This window comes from Gorilla gorilla, chromosome 2 (assembly GCF_029281585.2).
Source record: "Gorilla gorilla gorilla isolate KB3781 chromosome 2, NHGRI_mGorGor1-v2.1_pri, whole genome shotgun sequence".
In the NCBI taxonomy this organism is placed as follows: domain Eukaryota; kingdom Metazoa; phylum Chordata; class Mammalia; order Primates; family Hominidae; genus Gorilla; species Gorilla gorilla.
This window is the reverse complement of record NC_086017.1, coordinates 119,710,433-119,731,469: the sequence shown is the minus strand read 5'-3', so window position 1 is coordinate 119,731,469 and position 21,037 is coordinate 119,710,433. Positions and strand designations below refer to the sequence as shown.

The following is a 21,037-nucleotide window of genomic DNA, read 5'->3' as shown; positions in this document are numbered from 1 at the left end:
AGATTTACCCTACTACCTGAACATACTCTGCCAGCTGAAACAACTAAACTCCAGACAAAGTAGATGAAACAGTGTTACTTGACATACTGTTTCAGGCAATGAAGGACAACGGTCGGTCCCTGAAAGATGGGAAACAAATGAGGTAAACCTTCCTATCATCCTATCTTATTGCCTGGAGAAAAGTTTCAGGCCTTGGAGCAGGTAGAGGAAACCTAGGTAAAAGTCCATTGATCTCTTGAATTGAGGAGATGGAGCTCCAGGTCAAGAGAAGTCAAAAAGGCAGAGTACTGGAGAGAAGACAGCTGCGTGTAGAGAAAACTCTGGAGATATGTGAAGAGTCGCCGTCAAGTATTCAGTTAAGTACTGGTCAGTGCACGCAAGTGACAAAACTACCCGAACCTGGGGAAAAACCCACCTGAAAATAATAAAGAAAACAGTGCCCATGACTCACACATGGCTGGGAATAGTGTTGATTATCAACAGCCAAAGTGGAAAACGTCCTAATTCATGAAGGGTGGTACTAAGTACTAACGAGGATCTTTCCTCAGTAATAAACTAAATTTAACTTAGTCTAAAAGCTGCTCTGGCTTAATCTAACAAAATTTAAAAGCAAGATTCTAAATGATCAAATTGTGTTCAAGTAACTTGATAGTTTTTCAGTTAGCTATGTAACTGAAAACAAACTATCAAGTTAGTTTTCAGCTACATAGCTCAAAAACATTTATAAGAATGCAAAAATATGCATCGCCAAACAAAGGAAAATGTACAGTATTTTCTGCCTAATTAAAAATCATCAGGCATTTAAAGAGGCAGAAAAATATAACCCACAATGAGAAAAATAAATCACTTGAAACTCACTCAGAATGACAGATAACAGAATTAGTAGATTTTAAGAAGCGTTAAAACAGTTGTTACAACTGTATCCATAGGTTGAAGATGTTAGATGAGAGATTAAGTATGTTAGAGACATGAAATATGGGGGACAAAAGACCCAAACTAAATTTATAGAAATAAAAACTAAGTTATCTGAGATTAAAAAGTCCTGTCTAGGATTATGGCAGATTAGATTATTTAGAAAAAAAAGATTCATGAACTTGAAGATGTAGCAAGAAAAACTATCCAAAATGAAATACAAAAAAGAATGAAATAAAATAAACAGATAAGTGAAATGTGGGACCATTTGCAAGTAATTGAAAAACTTGAAAATGCGGAGGGTCACAGAAAAAAAAATATTGGTCATTTCCCCCCACCCAAATTTGATGAAAATATAAATACATAGATCTAAGAAGCTCCACAAATTCCAAACACAAGACACTTGAAAAATAACCATACCTTGGCATATTATAATCAAATTAGAACCAGTAATAAGGAAAGTCTTAACAATCAGAAAAATAATGTATATCACACTTAAGGACAGAGACAAGTATTATATGTGTTTCTGATGAAACAAAGAGAGAAGACAGTGAAGCAGTATTTTTTAATTATTGAAAGAAACATTGTCATCTCAACCTTGCTTTTTGCATCAATAAATTGTTTTTGAAAAGTCATTAAAATTATTTAAATAAACTGTGATTTGGTTATCAGTGGGGTGCTAAGCAGACATTAAAATTACAATATATGCATATTTATATATAGTTAAATATAACAGTGAAAATAAATCCACAATATATTGTTGAGTGAAAAGAAAGTTTAAGTAATGTGTACAAAAGAAACCACATTTTTGGTTAAAAATAAAAAGAAACAACTGATGTACATACATAAGCATGCCCAGAAAAATATTTAGAAGGATATATAGAAAGTTTCTCCAAGTGATTATCTCTGGCTAGTAGAATTCCTGAACTCTTTTTGATATTTGTTTGTCGTAAGGAGCATGCATTAATTTGACAATTTTTGAAATAGTAAAGCTATCTTTGGGAAAAATACTTTGTAAGAAAATTATATTACTTCTCTTAGTAATGCATTTTAATGTTTCCTATACCTTTCAATCAGAAATTTATTTCAATTATGGGCTATTGCCCATTGGTGAGAAAGGAGAATTAAAAAAAAACTCATTGGCTTTTATTTTTCTTCTAATGTGCTCCAGAATACATTCATGCTTAAATTTTTTTATTTCCCTAAGTATTAGGTATTGTGAATTTGTAATTTTGTTATCAGGCTCAATTTTCAAGCTGGGTCTTATTAATTTTTAGTATATGTGCTGCCGAGGTGAGCACATTAATTTTTTACATTTTAGTAGTAAAGCATTTTTTAAGTTATTTGAAATACTGATTTTCATGGCCTTACATTTGGCATGCATAAGTGTAAGCTGTGAATAAGAGGTAAGCCACCATCCCATCAACAAATGATCAGGTCATCACCCTGCTGCCAAGTCCTTCTGTGTCCTCTGCGCATCTTGTTTTCTTAGAAGCCATCTTCAATAGGAGCCAAATCATTGAACTAGATCATGGTCCAGCTAGTTTATAGGTTCTCTCTTAGCACGGATCAACCCAAACAGTCTGATGGGATCATCATGAATGTTTTCCTCTACTGCCTGGCTTTCTGGGGAGAAACTGTCTACTAAGGTGGTCTTAGAAACGCTGGCATCTATTGCATGTAGTTGCTCATCTCCATCCTTGTCTGAGAAATGAGTATTCTGTTTCCTGGGCTTTCTACGCTTCCCCTTAACGCTGTGATCAAGTGAGGCGTAGCACATCTGTGTTTCGTTGGTTGCCTAAAAGAAAGGGATGTTAATTTTTCATTGTTAGCCTGTTCTTTAGCTTGACTTCTGGAAATTTCTGTGGCGTATGAAAACCAAGTAACTTGTTTTCTAGGCCTCACCTACCTTGTTTTGCCAAATTTGTCATTACAAAAAAAAAAACAAAACAAAAAAACAGAACAGAAAACTATAGTCAGCCAACACTCTTGAGTTGAAAAAGTGCTTAGATGAAACTTTTTCCTAAATTTTTATTTCTTTATTATACTCTAACAGTACATGAACATTTTAGGTTGATTCTTACCTGCCTCTACCTCCACCTCCACCTAAGGTAGTTCTGGCCCTGTGTCGCTCTTACCAAGTAACGATACTCCAGTTTATTAAAGTAGGAATAAGCATGATAGGAAGGAGTTTACCAAATCACAACGGTCTACTTTACATGTACCTAACAATTGGTCATTTAATGGTACCACAAAAGTCCCCAGTTTTTCTACATTTTTAAGATTCAGAAGTACAAAGATAACAGTATTCACTTACATGATAGATATCTGGCAAATAACTAAATTTCTTATCTTTCGCTATTATTTTCTTATCTGCCTTCCCCAGTTCCCTTTTGAGCTCATTTTGGATTGGCCTTGGAGATATCCATTCACATCCAAGAGGGCCCAGTGGGCTTCTCCGGACTAGACCTGGGTCAATACTAAAGAAAGACAGGAAACTAGGCTATCTAGGGGAAGCAACATGCTAAAGGCAAGACCTTGAATTTGGCGTTGGAAAGACTACGACTGAATCCCAGCTCTGCCATACAGTGATCATGAGATCTTGGTCAGGTTTTTAAAAATATTCTGAATCTCAATTTTCTTGCCTAGAAAATGCAAATCATCATAGTGTTGTTATGGTTAGTACATCGAGATTATGAAAGTTATAACTACTGTTCAAAAGTAAGGTAGCACTGTAATTATGAAAAGTTGTAGACTAAAACTTTAAGACAGCCATTGAACAAACCAAAGATTTATGGTATTAAGCATTACTCTTTAAAACTAGGCAAAAATTGTATTGATTTGCAGGGACAGGGTGAAGAAATAACATTTGGATTAACAACATTTCTCATGCATAAGTAAGCATCTCCCCGTTGGCACTTGTTTTCATGTTAATAGTGAAACATTTTATATTCTCTGCCAGATAGAAAAGATGGTTCTATTTATACCCTCTGCTCTGTGTGTGTGTGTGTGTGTGTGTGTGTGTGTGTGTGTGTGTGTGTGTTTTGAGATGGATTTTCGCTCTTGTCACCCAGGCTGGAGTGCAGTGGTGCGATCTCAGCTCACTGCAACCTCTGCCTCCCAGGTTCAAGCGATTCTCCTGCCTCAGCCTCCCAAGTAGCTGGGATTACAGGTGCCCACCACCACGCCTGGCTAATTTGTGTATTTTTAGTAGAGACGGAGTTTCGCCATGTTGGCCAGGCTGGTCTTGAACACTTGACCTCAGGTGATCCGCCCGCCTCGGCCTCCCAAAGTGCTGGGATTATAGGCGTGAGCCACCACACCTGGCTGTGTGGTTTTTTGTTGTTGTTGTTGTTGTTGTTGTTGTGTCTAGCTTTTTATTCTTAAAATCCTCATTTCTGGAAAAATTGTAATAGCTGCCTAACCGGATCCATGCTCTAGTTTCTTCCCACTGCCATATACTGTTGTCAAGCTATTTCTAATTTAATCTCAACCTGTTTTCTTCATTTATAACTGAAAGCATTCCAAATAATGCATGTGTGGTCAACACTTGGTCAACTTTATCAAGTGCTGCAGAGTTAAAGAATGTGAGTCCTAAGAAAGGACCACAAATTGTATGTTTAATAGTCACTGGAGACTTCCACACTGCAGTGTTAGTTAAGTGCATGGGTGGAAAACACATAGCCAGGGTAAATGAATGTGTATCTATCCAAAGAAATCAAAACAATAGAGGAAGAAGCTAAGAATCAGTTTAGAAATTAGAAGGATAAACAGTTCAAGTAAGGTGGTTTTTTTTTAATATTGGAGGGATTTTCACATATTGGTAGGCAAATAGTAATGATTCATTAAAAAAATGGAAACTTGAGAAAAGTTCAATAATTGAAAGTACAAGATCCTGAAATAATTAGGAGAAAGGGTCAAGATCATGAATAAAAGCATTGGCTTTGGAAAGGAGAGAGGATGCTTCTGACATAGGAGGAAAAGGTTGATTAGAGATTTGGATATGAAGAGAAGAGGAGCAAGCTCACACTTGTATTTTTCAAATGTTTTGGGATTTGGGGACTCTTGTGAACTCACTTTATTACTAGGCTTTCTGATTAACTCTTCCTAGTTAATAGAAGACTGAGATACTAAAATTACAATTTCTGAACTGTACACATCATTTTCAAAGGCCAAGGAGCCTATTTACATTTTTTCCAACGAAGAAACACTTTGTCTATCAAGCTTTATGCATAATATCCTAGTTCCTTCTGCTTTTGTGGTTGACCAAAGTAACAAAGTAGGTATTGTAGTAGCAAACTAGGTAGTTTTTTTTATGATAATAATCCCTGTAGTGAAATAAAATTGAGCAAATACGAAGATATTACCTCTAATTTGTGAAACTAAATTTATGAGAATAGTATAATAGAAAAGACTAATTTTCTTAGAAGTACCTTTAAATACACAATTTATAAAAGAGCAGGCTTTTAAAGACATTTTAAGGCTTTGCATAATTTTCACTTGAGTGAAAGCCAGATGCAGGTCAAATAAAGCTACCCTGTACAAGTCATGTGTATTAAATAGTAACTTCTATTCAGAATTCTCAGTACTTTTACAACTAAAGTGCTGTGAATCTCTACACTTCAGATAATGTATTTTAACCTTCTTTGAGAGGTTTTCTTTTTATTATCATGGATTTAGCAAATCATATTATATCATGCAGGTTTTCCATATGTTTATCTAAAATATATTTTATAATTAACTAAACATTATATGGCAGATTTGGTGAGTATATTTTTCCCAAATCCTACTACATCTTGGTTTCTTAGTTAAAAAATATTCAGCTGGGCACGATGGCTCACGCCTGTAATCCCAGCACTTTGGGAGGCTGAGGTGGGTGGATCACTGCGGTCGGGAGTTTGCGACCAGCCTAACCAACATGGTGAAACCCCGTCTCTACTAAAAATACAAAAATTAGCTGGGCATGGTGGCAGGCACCTGTAATCCCAGCTACTTGGGAGGCTGAGGTAGGAGAATCGCTTGAACCCGGGAGGCAGAGGTTGCAGTGAGTGGAGATTGTGCCATTGCACTCCAGCCTGGGCGACAAAGAGCAAAACTCTGTCTCAAAAAAAAAAAAAAAAGTTTAAAAGTTTGATTTCTTACGGGATTTATCTAAAGAAAAAGAGTAAAATTCTACCTCACTTGGAAATTTTCAAGATGTGAGCCATTTTAGGGAAGAGAATGTTCTGTAAGATAGGACTAAGTTTGGATTCTGTCTACTTACTTAGTACCTAAGTGTTCTAGGGCAAGTTTTCATCCTTTGTGAGCATTTGTAAAATGGGAATGATAATGCTGCCTCCGTCATAGGAATCTAAGGAGATAATGCACATAAAGCACATAGTACAAGACCAACACGTAACAATTGCTTAGGAAATGCTGGCTCTATTACCATTTCTAGGCAGTAACAAGACAGGATCTGAGAGGAGAAGAAAAACTATTTTAATTGAAATGTATAGCATTTCAGGAGCATGTAGGCTAAAAATTTCTAATGGCTTTTAATAAAGTTAGAACTAAAACTGAAGAGGTTGAACAGATTGTGGTAGGAAAACAAGAAACTATCCATTTCTTCCTGTATTTTTATGTTTCTCCTTAGGTTTTTGTCCTGCCTACCTCCACATAAACTGTGTGTATATTTTGCCATCTCTTGCCATAAGACCACAGCCACAGGACTTGTATTAAAATTGAAAGTCATCTGCCTTTTAAAATAGGGATATGATGTTTTGTATCTAGCTAATTTACCTTATAACTAAAGGTCTCCCTCTCCCTACCCCAGCTCTGTACTTTGAATTCCTGACATTTAGGTCTTGTGAGCATTATCCATGTGTCACCTTCTATATTATATTATCTCTGTGATACACACAAAATTTTCAATCAGAAAGAAAAAGCTTAATAGATTACTTAGGAATAATTCCATTATTCCCTTAAAATCTATTGCCTTTGTGATTGTGTACAATTTTGACTCTTTGAATATGGTTTGAGTTCTGTTTACATGACCCTGAGTTAGAGCTCAGGTCCCATAACTTGACACCTGATTGATTGCAAAATTTCTAACAGGCTATTTCAGATGTGTATCATAATGTACTACTCTTATGCTCTTGAAATGTGCAAATGTGGAAACAGAAAACAAAACTCACCTGTGCAGATGGGGTGGCTTCCTGCATCTTATTTACAGATTTCTCTGGTCGGGCTTTCATTTGTTCATAGCAATTTTCATCCATTGGTTCTTGGGAATTAAAAAGATTGTGATTCACAATATAAAATTTAAAAATACTAGTATGATTAAAAATACATGATCCAAACAACATTTGGCTGTAAATATAAACTGCCCAAGAATTACTTAGCTAGTCTTTTTGGTGGAGATAGAAAGAGGTAAGGAAGCCCAAACTGTTACCTGCAGATCAGGCGGTGAAGTCTCTTGAGCTAAAGGGTTAGTAAGATAAAAATAAATCCTTGGAATAAGAACTAGATCATACGAATTTTCTTGTACCACTGCAGGACATGACAGTCTTAAACTACCATTTAGATGTTATAGAGATCTCACAAGTTAAGGGATTGCCAGTATTCTTTATTTAAGATAGATTGCAAATGGTGCATGGTGCCACAAAGCACAGTGCACGTGCATCAGTGATTACAATTTTGAAATTTGTTCTTTGAGTAAGGAGTTTTGCTCAGGGACATTTTAAGTCCAACATCTTAATTTTGAAAAAGAGGGTTTATATTATGACTTTTGTCCCATCAATCAGTGACGGACATCTCAGCCAGACTGCCTAAGGGTCTGGGGCTGCACAATGCTGGTCCTTAGTATTTGGAGCTTTTGTACAGTGTCCGGCAGCCAGCAGATCTGTACTCATTTCATCCTATGGGGACATGCCTTTTGAATCATCCATACTTTCTTCCCCCAGATATGTCAATTTAAAAGGAAGAAGAAAGTGAAGTAGTGACTCATAGGATGGCCAGTAACCTGACAGAAATGTGGATTGTACCAGTTTGACCCTCAGAGAGAGAAAGATATATTTACTATAAGAAAAGCGACTTAATAATCATTGAGCTCTTTCTGAAAAGCACCACAGAGAAAGGGTATGTAGAGTGGTGTTTCTCAAATCATGGTCCATGGAAAATCTGCATCAGAATCACCTGGGATGTTAAGTAGCAGATCTCTAAGCCTTAGCCTGGACCTGCTAAATCAGGATGTGTGCAAGCGGCACCTGGGCTCACTTAAGTATGGAAGTAGCAGGTATGATGGGTTTGGAGCCATCAGAATACATAAGAATTCGAGTAGTTGAATATTATAGGTGACTAACATGATTCTCCAAAGTGAAATGGGGACAAATTATTTTGAATAATATATTTCCAAAAAATAATTTTTGATTCCTTAGAGCACTAGAGGACACTCTACAATGAAAGGAAAGATAAAAATAAATTCTTGAATCACGCAAAAGAAAATTCCCACATTTCTAACTTTAAGATGATTCCATACTGTTTTAATATATAGATTTTTAGATAAATTTCCTACATTACTGGATGTCTCTGTGTTCAAAACTTGGAGTTCAACAGCATTTAACCCCCAAGTCTCCTCTGATGTATTGAATGAGTACTTGCAGGGAAAGGGTGGTAGCTTCTATCATCAGAACTCTAGGATCAGACCAAGGTTATCTGTTTGGAGAAATTTAGGGATGTTTCATTTTTAGGTGTCTGGGATGACACAAGTGATAAGGGATGCTGGGAACTGAAGAGCGCTTATTACATAAGAACAAAATAAATATATAAACCACTCAGCAACAATTTATTTCCTCTTTCTCCCACCTGCCATCAATCCAGCCCTACATTCTCTATTTAGAATATGAGAAACCAAAGAAACTGTTCATTGTTCCATGCTATTCACTGTACATTTGCTTTTGTATATTGAGCACAAAGCACTGTTTCTGTGGACCACTTTCTGTCCTAGAAATAGCTTTATTTCATAGAATTCGGTGTGTGTCGAAATTCATGGTAATAGAGTCTTCCTGTATTCTCATTACTACTAGAGTGAAATGAAGAGAATATAGAAAAACAGGATGTTGATTTAGAGTGGCTATTGTAATACAACTTACAATATGCAGCTTTGGAAATGTTGCCTAATTAATATACTAAAAGTTCTTGAATTGATGGTTATCACTGGGATAGCTAAGTGTGACTGTGATTTTTTTAAAGCGCCACTTAAATTATTTTGTGAAACCAACTGGGATTTACTTATTTATAAATTTAATTTATGGAAAACTTACCTGAAATCATATCATCTAAGTTACCATAAATTGGTGTGTCTTCAATATAATACTCATCAACCCTATAACAAGGAAAAATAATTTACCTTATTAGATTCCACTTTTCACATAATTCATAAGTGACTTCTCAGCTAAATTCAATATTAAGTGAACTATTGCCTATTCTTGGTTACCCCCAGCCAACCACGGTAGGTGTGTTCTTGTGCAAGTGAGTGAACACGTGCATGCATGTATGTATGTGTATCTGTGTTCTGTGTGAATTTAAAAAGTTGGTTTTTGGATCTTCTTACAGGGAATGATGATAGCAAATACTTATTCAATAGTAACTGTATATTAGGTGCTACATCGAGTATATTTCCTGTGTTTGTTCATTTAATTCTCTCAATTCCAACATAGGTACTATATCATCCTCCTTATGTAGATAAGAAATCTGAGGCACAGAGAGGTTATATGACTTGCTCAAGATTACAAGACTAATAAATAGCAGAGTTAGAATTAGAACCCAGGTAATCCATGCTCTTTATTGTACAATGTACTGCCTCTTTACTCACCCAGAATATCTGTCCAAACAGTCTCTTAAAACCATGTTTTCTGAGTATTACAGACTGAGGTTAGCAGATGCAATAAAATGATTGATCACCTATTATGTCCAGATGCTGAGTTAGGTGTTTTACATACATTGTATCAAAAACTCACAAAGAAAATTCTCCAAAAGTAGTAGTATTCTTCCCTGCTTTACAGAGGAGAACCCTGAGATTCAGATAGATTAATTTATTTTCCCTAGGCTTATCTCAACTATCAGCAATAACTACCAGTTGTGAAACCTTTTCTCTATGCAAGTGCTCATTCAACCCTCAGGACAATCATATGAGATGCATATTTTTATCCCTATTGTGCATATAAGGTATTTGCAGCTCATAGAGGTTAATGACATTGTCCACAGATACACAGTCAGTAACTGGCAGTGCTAGGATTGTACAGAAAGTTTAGTTGTAAAGCCCCGTGCTCAGTCCACATCATGAGGAAGTTATTCAGTGGGTGATACAGTTCAAAGGCTGTGGGGAAACAGTCTAGAGACTATACAGGGACCACAGTTTTATGTCTCCCCCACCCCCAGGTCAAGAGAACTGACAAGAATCCACAGCTATTTGCTCTTGCTAGCTGATTAAAGTTCCTTCCAGCCTCATGTGAGTAATGCTATTAGGATTACAGTATACATCCTACCATTGTCACTAGACTGTCATTCTACCAATGTCATCCTACCATTGATGATGGCCCTAGTGACCAGATTTCACAATGGCAGTCTGGGAACTGAGGAACTTATCAGGTGGTGAGAGTCGCATTTCATAAAATAGTACCGACTGCTTTAACTTTGAGATTACATGTCACTGAGAGCTGGAGGGAATTTCATCAAAAGAAAAAAAAAAGGACTCTTATCTCAAGGCATAACACCTGTATTACTCTCTATGCTCTATACTGTGAAAAAAGACACAGTATATGTAAATAGTACGTAGGTATTAAAAAAATAACAGTTCAAATGATACCTGTATGAAATGGCTTGAAAAGCCCAGATATGGGCAAACACTTCACTCATCTGATAACGAAGGAACTCATCTGTAACCTTTTTTCCATCCGGTAATTCAATACAGCTTAATATTGGGATATCAAGTAGTCCCTGCTCATGATTTTTCTCCATGCCAAGAATATAATAGCAAAAGGTGAAGAATTTTTAATAAGACAATCCATCCATTTTCCTAGCCCACATAGATGGCAGATCCAACTTGCAAATGATAAATCATGTCCAAAAAATGAGTATTGTTTTATTCTCTATGAATGAAAATAAGATGTGATTTATAATGCAGTGTCCTGTGTCTACAGGCCCATCTCAAATGATTAATCATCTCAAATAAACTATTATTCAGGAGCAATTGCCTAACAAACAAATTAAAAAATATATTCTTGGCAATGCCAAATAGCTCCAGCCTGTTGTAAATGTGTAATAAACCTCAGGAGCAAATGTTTGGCAGTATTTTATGTGGATGATTAATTACTTTTAAAAATAAATTAATAATTGAACTCATATCTGAGAGGCTAGTGTACCTCTGAGTTTTCAGCCAGACCAGACTCTCCATTGTTCTGAACATGCCTGAAATAATTCTCTAACCAGTAAGTACATTTACTGACACTCCAAAATTAAGAAAAATATATTAATTATATCTATTACTATGGTCCAGACTTTGTGCTTTTATATATACATATATACACGTATTTCTTTTCTTTTCTTTTCTTTTTTTTTTTTTTTTTTTTTTTGAGACAGAGTCTCTCTCTGTCACCTAGGCTGGAGTGCAGTGGCGCAATCTCGGCTCCCTGCAAGCTCCACCTCCCGGATTCACGTCATTCTGCTGCCTCAGCCTCCCGAGTAGCTGGGACTACAGGCCCCCGCCACCACACCCAGCTAATTTTTTGTATTTTTAGTAGAGACGGGGTTTCACCGTGTTAGCCAGGATAGTCTCGATTTTCTGACCTCATTATCTGCCTGTCTCGGCCTCCCAAAGTGCTGGGATTACAGGCGTGAGCCACTGTGCCCGGCCACATTTATATTTTTTCTAGTTCCTATTTTTTACATTTATATTTATATTTATATTTATTATTTATTAGGTCTTTTATTTAAAAAATGCCTCAAGTAGTTTGTGATCAAAGTCCATTTAAATAACTAAATTCAAATTAAAAAAAATCTGGCGTGAACCCAGGAGGCAGAGAAGGCAGTGAGCCGAGATTACGCCACTGCACTCCAGCCTGGGTGACAGAGCGAGACTCCGTCTCAAAAAAAAAAAAAAAAAATCACTACTTCTACCTGATCACCTTGGACTTAAATTCTCTAAGTTTAGATTGTCTTACTTAAAAAATGAGATTAAACTAGTTGATTTCTATTGTTCTTTTCAGTTCCCAAGTTCTAGAATACAAATGCAGGATTCCAACATCCAAATAAAATTGAAAGACTTTTTCACAAAACGAAATAAATCTATTTTAAGGGCCTGAGAAGTTGCCAGAGATGGGAAAGGACAAGCTTTGGGATCTATCAGAAGTTGGTTTTGGTAATTGCTAACCTGATTTGCTTCATAGTTGTTACTCTGAATAGGCAAAGATGTAAGCTTGGGCTCTGTAAGTGTGTAAATGTTTAAAGCCATGAGAGAGGATGACATTATTTATGGAATGAGGCCCTGGGAACTGTGATGTTTAAGATTCAGAAGAAGGTAAGAGAAGAAGAAAACCAAAGAGGAAGGTGGCTCAGAGCCCAGAGAATCAAGTGTTTCAAGTAGAGAGTGTCAGGGTGTTAAATGCTGCAGAGGGACTCAGCAAGCAGAAACTGAGACTTGATCATGGTAACCTTGACAAGAGTAGAGTCAGTGTATTAGTGAGGACATATGGAATAGAGTAGGTTCAAGAAAGAAGAGGAAAAGAGGAAGAAAAGCCAGCAAATATGGACAGAATATAGAGGGACCTTTCAAGTTTTCTTGTAAAAGAGAAAAGAGCAATGAAGAGGTAGCTGTAAGGCAATCTAGTTTTGTTGTTGTTGTTATTGTTTTGTTTATTTTTGTTTTTGTTTTTTTGAGATGGAGTCTTGCTCTGTCACCATGTTGGAGTGCAGTGGTGTGATCTTGGCTCACTGCAACCTCCGCCTCCCGGGTTCAAGTGATTCTCCTGCCTCAGCCTTCCAAGTAGCTGGGACTACAGGCGCACGACGCCATGCCCAGCAAATTTTTGTATTTTTAATGGAGACGGAGTTTTACTATGTTGGCCAGGATTATCTCAATCTCTTGACCTGGTGATCTGCCTGCCTCGGCCTCCCAAAGTGCTGAGATTACAGGCGTGAGCCACCACGCCCGGCTGGCAATCTAGTTTCAAGGAGATGGTTGGTTTTTTAAAGGTATAAACAATACAGTCTGTTTGTATATTGGTGGGAATGATACAAAAGGGACAGAAAAAGTAACAATGCAGAATCAAAAAGGAAAAGTTGACAGAGTGATGCATATATGCTTATTACATTTTCGCTTTCTCTGGCATGGGCTGTGGTATGAGTGTAGATATCTTGAACTTGGCGCAGGAGGGCACCAAATAGAGAACCCTGATCCAGAGGAAGACTATAAATCCTAGCACTATTTTGTGTGACTGAGGCTGAGAAGTGAATCTAGCAGTGTTGTCTCTGAAGTGATGGTTAATGGATGCTCATAGCCATGATGTCTAACACTAAATTCTCATTCTGTTGATTGGTGTTCACGTGCCTCTCTAATATGCTCATTTCTTTGTAAAGTCTGTTAAGCACAATGAGCTCACATTGCCAGTGCTTTAGAGCACTTGAAAAGAAGGGTCTTTCGCCAAAGTTTGGCGGAAAGGATACTGGAAAGAACTGCCAGCATGACAATTTCTAAAATGATGGAGAATCCAAGAGCAGTGATGGAGCTAGAGGTGACAAGGGGGCAGCCAAGAATAAGGTTTGGGGAACCCCAAAATTCTCAGAATTGCTTAGGAAAGGGACCAGACTTCTTGCAGTTATACAGGTTTGGGGCTTGGGTTATGATTATTTGTACATTGAAACAAACAGGAGGCTGGAAGACGTAGAGACACTTTGGTTACACATGTGGTACTGGGTCTGGTGAAGGCCCCACCTGCATAGCCACTTGGAAGTCTGAGATGTCAGGGAAGGGGACCCAAGAGTTCTCTTGTCATAAGGATTCTCAACCTTGAGAATGGGTCAAGAGGACAGATGAGACTAGTTATATTTAGGTAGCATAGTTAGCAAAGAAAGGAAATACAGAAGATCCCCACCCTGCAGAGCTCCAGAAATTCAAGAAATCACTGGAAAGTAGAAGAGTAGCTGAGCTGAATTAATGTTTTATGATAAAAGCACCTCCAGTGTCCCCCAGAAGCAGTTCATGAAAATCTGCTGGAAATGCATCCTAAGCTTTTTGAGAGAGACTCTGAAAACTGAGGAGTCATGATAAGCTTAATGTAATTGTAAACTTGAACTGCTTTCTTGAATTAGGGTGTGAACATACTGCAAGTGGGCAGGAATTTTCAGAGGCATTAATTTTTATTCAATAAAACAGCAGCTTTTTAGTCAACTACCCTCTGTAAATAAAGTATTATATTATAAACCTTATTCTTCATATGATAAAACCAAATTTCACCAATGCTCATTTCCCCAAGACTACGAATCCACTAATGGCAAGTCTGTTTAAAATTCAGAATTGCCTGGATCTCAAATCCATGATAGTCTCACAGTATTATCCTCCTAACACAAACCAAAAGGCAAGAATTATGTTTTAAATGAGAAATAAAGTGACCCAAGAATAAATAGCAGAAAGTGTGTATTTGATTTTCTGCTTGATTTAGGTGCTATGGTTTCCTTAAAGTGATCATGTTTCTGACGTACTGTTGCAGGAAGGGCAGGGAATGGGGAAACAGAGAAATAAGATGAGAGAAGCAATTCCTTTCCCTTCCAGCACAAGCCAGTATTGAATAGGAGTGGGGAGAGAGTGCAACAGAGAACCCAGTGCGATAGAAGTTTATTTCCTTTCTCTATGGCCACAAACCATGTTGGAACTGAAGAGGCATCAGTAACGCAAGCCCCACCCAAGAAACATAGACCTTATTTTCACTTGCCCTGTTTTAATGTTTAATGGATTGAGATAGTTTTTAGTTTGCTTATTGGTTTGTTTGTGGAGCTTCCATGCCCCTTTACAAAAGAGATTTTTGTTCCCAAACCACATAAGCAAGAGAAATAGACAAAATATAAGGTATATACATAAACTTGTGAATTAAAATATCAACGCTTTTTTATAGAAAAAAATCTGCATTGTATATTCAAATTTTGCCTAACTGGAGATTTGTTACAATAGACAATAGATTATTTTATAAATCCTTAAGGGAAAGATTCATGCCTTTCCATCTTTGTATCTTTGTTGTTGCAGGACAGTTCTCTGGGTGACTTTGCACCAAACTGGTCCTTCTTTTCTCACTTCTAATTTTTAAGAATAACTGTAGAATGTGCTGGAAATGCAACCTTCAGGGATAAAGAAAAATCAGCTGGAACAGCTTAGGTTTTATTCTAGTCTCTCACAGAAACAGGATATCCTTCAGTGCTTTAGCCCAGCATATCATGTTGCCCCTTAGGGGTAAACCCAAAGGTAGGCTGCTTTCTGGAGTCCTTCAGCTGCAGTGCAGGTGGGGAACAGGAAGATGAGTTTCCATCCACCTTGGACAGCTTTTCTGAGGCTTGGGGAACTATCTCTGAATGAATCTTAGACTTTGGTTGTCCTTTGCTGAGTAAGTAATAAGCTCACTTTATGTAACTCATTGTTTGTGTGTTTTGTCTCACCAGACTCAGGAAAGTAGTAAATGTGCATCCCAAGACACAGTGGGCTGAAGCGCTCAGACTCCTATTCCTGGTGGTTGGCACAGTCATGATCTTTGCTATCCTATATCCTCCCTTGGGATTGGTAATCAGCAAACTTATTTTGCTATTGTCTAGCACAGTGCCTGTTTGTTGAGTGAATATTTATTGAATGAATAAATGTTATAAAAGCTTTTTTTTTTTACATTTGCCCTACAGCTAAAAGCCTGATTGCTTTGAGGCAGGTATTTTACCAATTTTCCCTCTCATTGCTCCCATCCTAATCCCTAAACCATCAACCTAATTTAGCTAAATAGTCAAATCACAAGACTTTCTATCACATTGCATCTTAATTGCCCTTCAAATTACAAGTATTAAATAGATCATTAAAGAGATTAGCTCTTACTGTGTGATTATATAGGATTTTCATCATTATGTGTTGTAAAAAGAAACCAAAAGAGCAATAAGCAAATCATTCTTGATATAAACTAATGACTTGAAAAGTATCTAATGTTAAATAATTCAATGTTAAGAGTAGTCATAAGAACAGATTTTGTGTGTGACAGGGTATGCCTGCAGCCCAGATCTTGTACTTGCTCAAGAAATTTTCACATGGAAAAAGAATTTTTTTTTAAAAAAGACCTTAAAGAGACCAAAAAGGCTTATGTTCTTATCCTACCCAGTGAGAAAGCTCTGTGTTTTTCAAAGACCTTTCAGTCTACCATTTCAGAAAGGTCTTGAAGAGCCCTCTAGGAAATTCTCTTTATTTAGATTTTTTTTTTTTACCCCTAAAACAGAAATCTCCAATACATTGACACATCTGGGTCAGAATATTCTATCCAAAAAAAGTAAAATTTCTTTACTACGATTTATGCCATAAATATTTTTTTAAAAAAATGTATACTACTATACAAATTTCTTTGCAAATAGCTCAATAACTATTAAAGAGAATAAGTGATATCTATAACAGCATATTCTTTCAGAGTATCTGTTCATCACATTTCCCTATTGATTGACATTAACTCTACAAACAGCATAGCGCTACTCATCCTTGTGTATATCTATGTGTATACACATTTTTTTTTTTTTTTTTTTCTTGAGACAGAGTCTCACTCTGTCATCCAGCTGGAGTGCAGTGGTGCCATCTCGGCTCACTGCAACCTCCGCCTCCCGGGTTCAAGTGATTCTCCTGCCTCAGCCTCCTGAGTAGCTGGGACTACAGGCATGTGCCACCACGCCCAGCTAATTTTTTTTGTTTTGTTTTGTTTTGTTTCTAGAGACAGGGTTTCACCATGTTAGCCAGGATGGCCTCCATCTTCTGACCTCGTGATCTGCCCGCCTTGGCCTCCCAAAGTGCTGGGATTACAGGCATGAACCACCGTGCCTGGCCCGTGTATACATATCTTAAATTGTATTAGGTTGCCAGATTGTTTTCTACTATGGATTTTGAAGTGTAGCACAATTCTGTATCTAAGCTGGATCATAATCTAGGATATCTGCCTCTGAAATTAATGATAATTCTATAGTTATCAGGTTAGAATCTCATTTTATCCTTCAACCAGCTTTCTTGTTGACTCACAGTGTGCAAATAACTAGGACAGATAATGTTATAGCTTCTAATCTTCAGATGAGAGTAAAAGTAATTAAAACTCACTTTTCATTTCATTTTAACCTAAGTACAATATCCATGAGCCAAATCTTTAAACAATATAGCATTTTTACTTTTGCTTGTTAGTTGGGAATCATGATCCGTGACTGAATCACAACATACCTGGTGTGGTCACTGGAGTAGCTGTACATTTTATCTGAAAGATATTCAAAATAGACAAGTTAAAAGAAATGTTGACATACCTTTGTTAAATATTCTAAAGTGTGTTCTGAGGGGAGTTTAGCCTCAATGTCAATTAATGTATTTGACCAAGGCTCTCAGGGCTCCTCTGATTGAAGTAGGGTTAAAGGTCTCCTCTTGGGCCAATCAGATTTGCCTTTTACCAAATTACCAAGAAAGAAAGATTTATATGATTTGAAGAGAAACCAGAGCAACTTTCTTGGTAATTTGGGGTGGAGACAGTGCAGCTTGGAGACGATGTACAGCCTGGATGCATTGCGGTTTTATGCACAGAAACACTAAGCAGAGAGAGCTGAAACCTTCCTTCCTGCCTCCCTTGTGGCTCCAGTCCACTGCAGGGCATGACTGTACTTTCTGCCTTTGGGTTCCATGAAACACCTCTGCATTCTTATAAGTTTTTATCTTTGCCCATGTGGTTTGAATAGGCTTTTCTTTGTTACCAAAAATGAAAAAAATCAATAGGAGACTTTTCTTTTATCAATATCTATCTATCTATCTATCTATCTATCTATCTATCTATCTATATCTATCATCTATCTATGTATCTACTTTTAACATTTCTTGGCATGAGTAACAACATAAAAATGATATTAAGAAAGCTGCTCTGATCATGACTTCATTTCATCCACATGGTACAAAGGAATGGGAAGGAGAAATGAGTGTGCTAGGAAGAAGAGACCTGGAAAAAGTTGGAACACAGGCTCTAAAATTAACCGAAACAGTAGAACAGCTTCTAAGAAAAAAAAAAGTTATTTTTGGTCTGCCAGGACAAGACTTACCAGAGATGTGTTGTAGGACAACAAAACCATAGAAAAAAACTATGTGATGGATCTCAGTAAGCAACTCACTGTTAAACCTTGAATGAGGCAGTTCAAAGCCAAATAAAAGTATTTTTACTTCTAGGTCAAATATAAGAATTCAAAAGCTATTTAACAAATGTAGTTTTAAGATTTTTTTTTAATTGAAGGCAATAGATTCATGATGAATTATTGAAAAAAGTAAGGGATAATCAGGGTACAGTCTTAACGTCAATGTTATAGAAAATTCTGTATTATCCATTCATCAGTAAATTTTCTTTGCTGTTGAACTAGATGCACACATACAGCACAATGTTTATTATATTTGAATGGCTTATTTTTCAACCCGGCATTAAATAAAAGCCAAAACCTTGCAAAAAAGTTATTAATGTAAAAATAAAGACCACTATTATCTAACTCTCTGACAATAATCACGAGAAAATGGTGACCAAATGATTATCTTTCAACTTGAACATGTGAAAACACTCTATATGAGTAAGGAACTAGCAATAACATTTTCAAATAATTCAGTAAGTCACCAAACAACTACAAAACTTATTTTAGTTAAATTTATGTGTAACAAAGTTGAGTTATTCTCCAGAGACGTTATTAACGGTTAAAGACACATTAGTGGAACAATTTATGAAAGTAATCATACTGGTGGATGAAATGGACATGTCACATGTCAATGTGTTTGGAAGAATTCTGTGAAGGACTAAATGAGGGAAGATTTTGCAGAGCATATGCACTAAGCTGCTATGGGACCAAAAGTGATGAATGTATTCCATTTGGAATATGTCAGAAACATACTTCTAGCCCAGAGGAAATGTTCTACCATGAACTGCATGTAAAAGATGCAGTTATTTTCAACTACTTTCATATTAGTCTTGTGAATACAAGTGCACACAAATGTTGGGAGAAGCCTAGAGAGGCTAAAACATATTGCATAGTAGCCACAAGTTCAGCAAAATCAAAAAACCTGAGAAATGTAAATAATGTCAAGAAGCATATAAAGAAAAAATAGTTAATATAGACCAGGAAGTTGTAAACTGATAAATAAGACATGACATAAAGTATATGTTGATTTCCTTCTATGTGAAGAAAATGTTTACACTCAGGCCACTAATTATTTTGCAGATTTGCCTGGAATTAAAGTAGATGCATAAGAATTTAGTCAAATGGTAGCCTGATGTATAATGGAACAAATCCAGGGTTAAGAATCAGAAATATGGATTTGGTACCAGTTTTGCAATGCATTTGCCCTGTGACAACACGCAAATTGCTTTAAAACTCTGGTGCTCAATTTATCCATGAAGTAGGGACAATAATGCCTACACCACAGAGTACTTGTCAGAGGTAAATGAAATATTTTCTGTAAAAACATTTTTTAATGACAAAGTTTGTTATTAATATTATACATACATTCTAAATACATATCATATAACAAGCCAGAAATTAATTGCACTCATTTGAGTCAGGAAGTTTCATTGAACGAGTTAGTTGAAAACACACTGGTATTATTAAGATGGTATGATATTTTAAAGTTAAAAGATATATAAGTAATGCTTGATTTGAAATGAAATTACTAAAATCTCACCTTTGACAAAAGGATAGTCATCAGCTGAGCATTAATTTGAAAGAAAAGGAAAAAAATCAGCAAAAAAATTGAAAACAAAAGTGAAGAGTGTCATTGCTTAATAAGAATAAGAAAAAGTAGGTATGGAGTAAAAATAATTCCCCAAACAGGCTAATGTTTTTAAAAGATAATGTGGGTTTTTCAGATGGAGGTGCTTGAAGTATGAACGCTGGTGCCTAGAAAGAATACTAGTGTAACACATAAAAACTAACTCTGGCCGGGCGCGGTGGCTCATGCCTGTAATCCCAGCACTTTGGGAGGCCAAGGTGGGCAGATCACGAGGTCAGGAGATCGGGACTATCCTGGCCAAAATGATGAAACCCAATCTCTACTAAAATACCAAAAATTAGCTGGGCATGGTGGCATGCGCCTGTAGTCCCAGCTACTCGGGAGGCTGAGGCAGGGGAATCGCTTGAATCCAGGAGGCAGAGGTTGTAGTGAGCTGAGATCGTGCCACTGCACTCCAGCCTGGGCGACAGAGCAAGACTTTCTCAAAAAATAAATAAATAAATAAATAAATACAAACAAACAACTAACTCTATAGAATGGGAATGTGCTGAATGTATTATCAATAGGGGAATAAAAGAAAAAAAAGACAAAAACTGTGTGGGAAAAAGGAAATAGAAGCAACTATATAAAGGATACAATATAATAATGTGATGTTTAGATGGAAGGAAAGGGACTAAACCAATTTGGGGGGAAAATAAAGAAAACAAGTAATGGTTAAAGGGAGCACCTGAAATGGGATGCAAGAAGTTCAAGGGCACCCCATTCCATGCTACTTTTAGGATGTAAATGTATAATCTGCAGCTGAGCCATCAGTACTTGGGTAATTTTGTTTTGCAGTCCTCCCTAGAAGAAGGTTATAATCTGTTTAAATGAGCAGTAGTAAAAAGTTCAGAGGTTACAGCTAAGAATAAAAGCCAGCAAGCTCAGGCTTCTGAAAAGTTTGCTCTGTCATGAAGGCTCAAAACTTTATTTAAAAATAAGTGGCATGACTTAATTTAAAAGCTGCCTGGTGATTTCAATGACATTTAGCAAAATAAAAAAAGTGTATGCTTTGCTATAAAGCAATGAAATGTGCAAGACTGTGCGTGGGAAGAACTAGGTGAGCTCTCATAATCCTCTCCTGTGATTCAGATGCAAACA

General features: G+C 36.7%; 1 protein-coding gene across 1 annotated transcript in view; it reads right to left on the bottom strand.

Annotated features, from left to right (window-relative positions):
* Window positions 1–1,325: 1,325 nt before the first annotated feature.
* Window positions 1,326–21,037, bottom strand: part of TRAT1 (T cell receptor associated transmembrane adaptor 1) — a 32,242-nt gene continuing 12,530 nt past the window's right edge. Inside the window, exons 3-6 of the mRNA XM_004036026.5 lie at window positions 17,378–17,411; window positions 9,213–9,274; window positions 7,086–7,174; window positions 1,326–2,710 (exon numbers count right to left, since the gene is read on the bottom strand). Coding sequence (XP_004036074.1) covers window positions 2,453–2,710; window positions 7,086–7,174; window positions 9,213–9,274; window positions 17,378–17,411 — 443 coding nt within the window. The 3' untranslated portion in view covers window positions 1,326–2,452. The remainder of the gene's footprint in view (window positions 2,711–7,085; window positions 7,175–9,212; window positions 9,275–17,377; window positions 17,412–21,037) is intronic.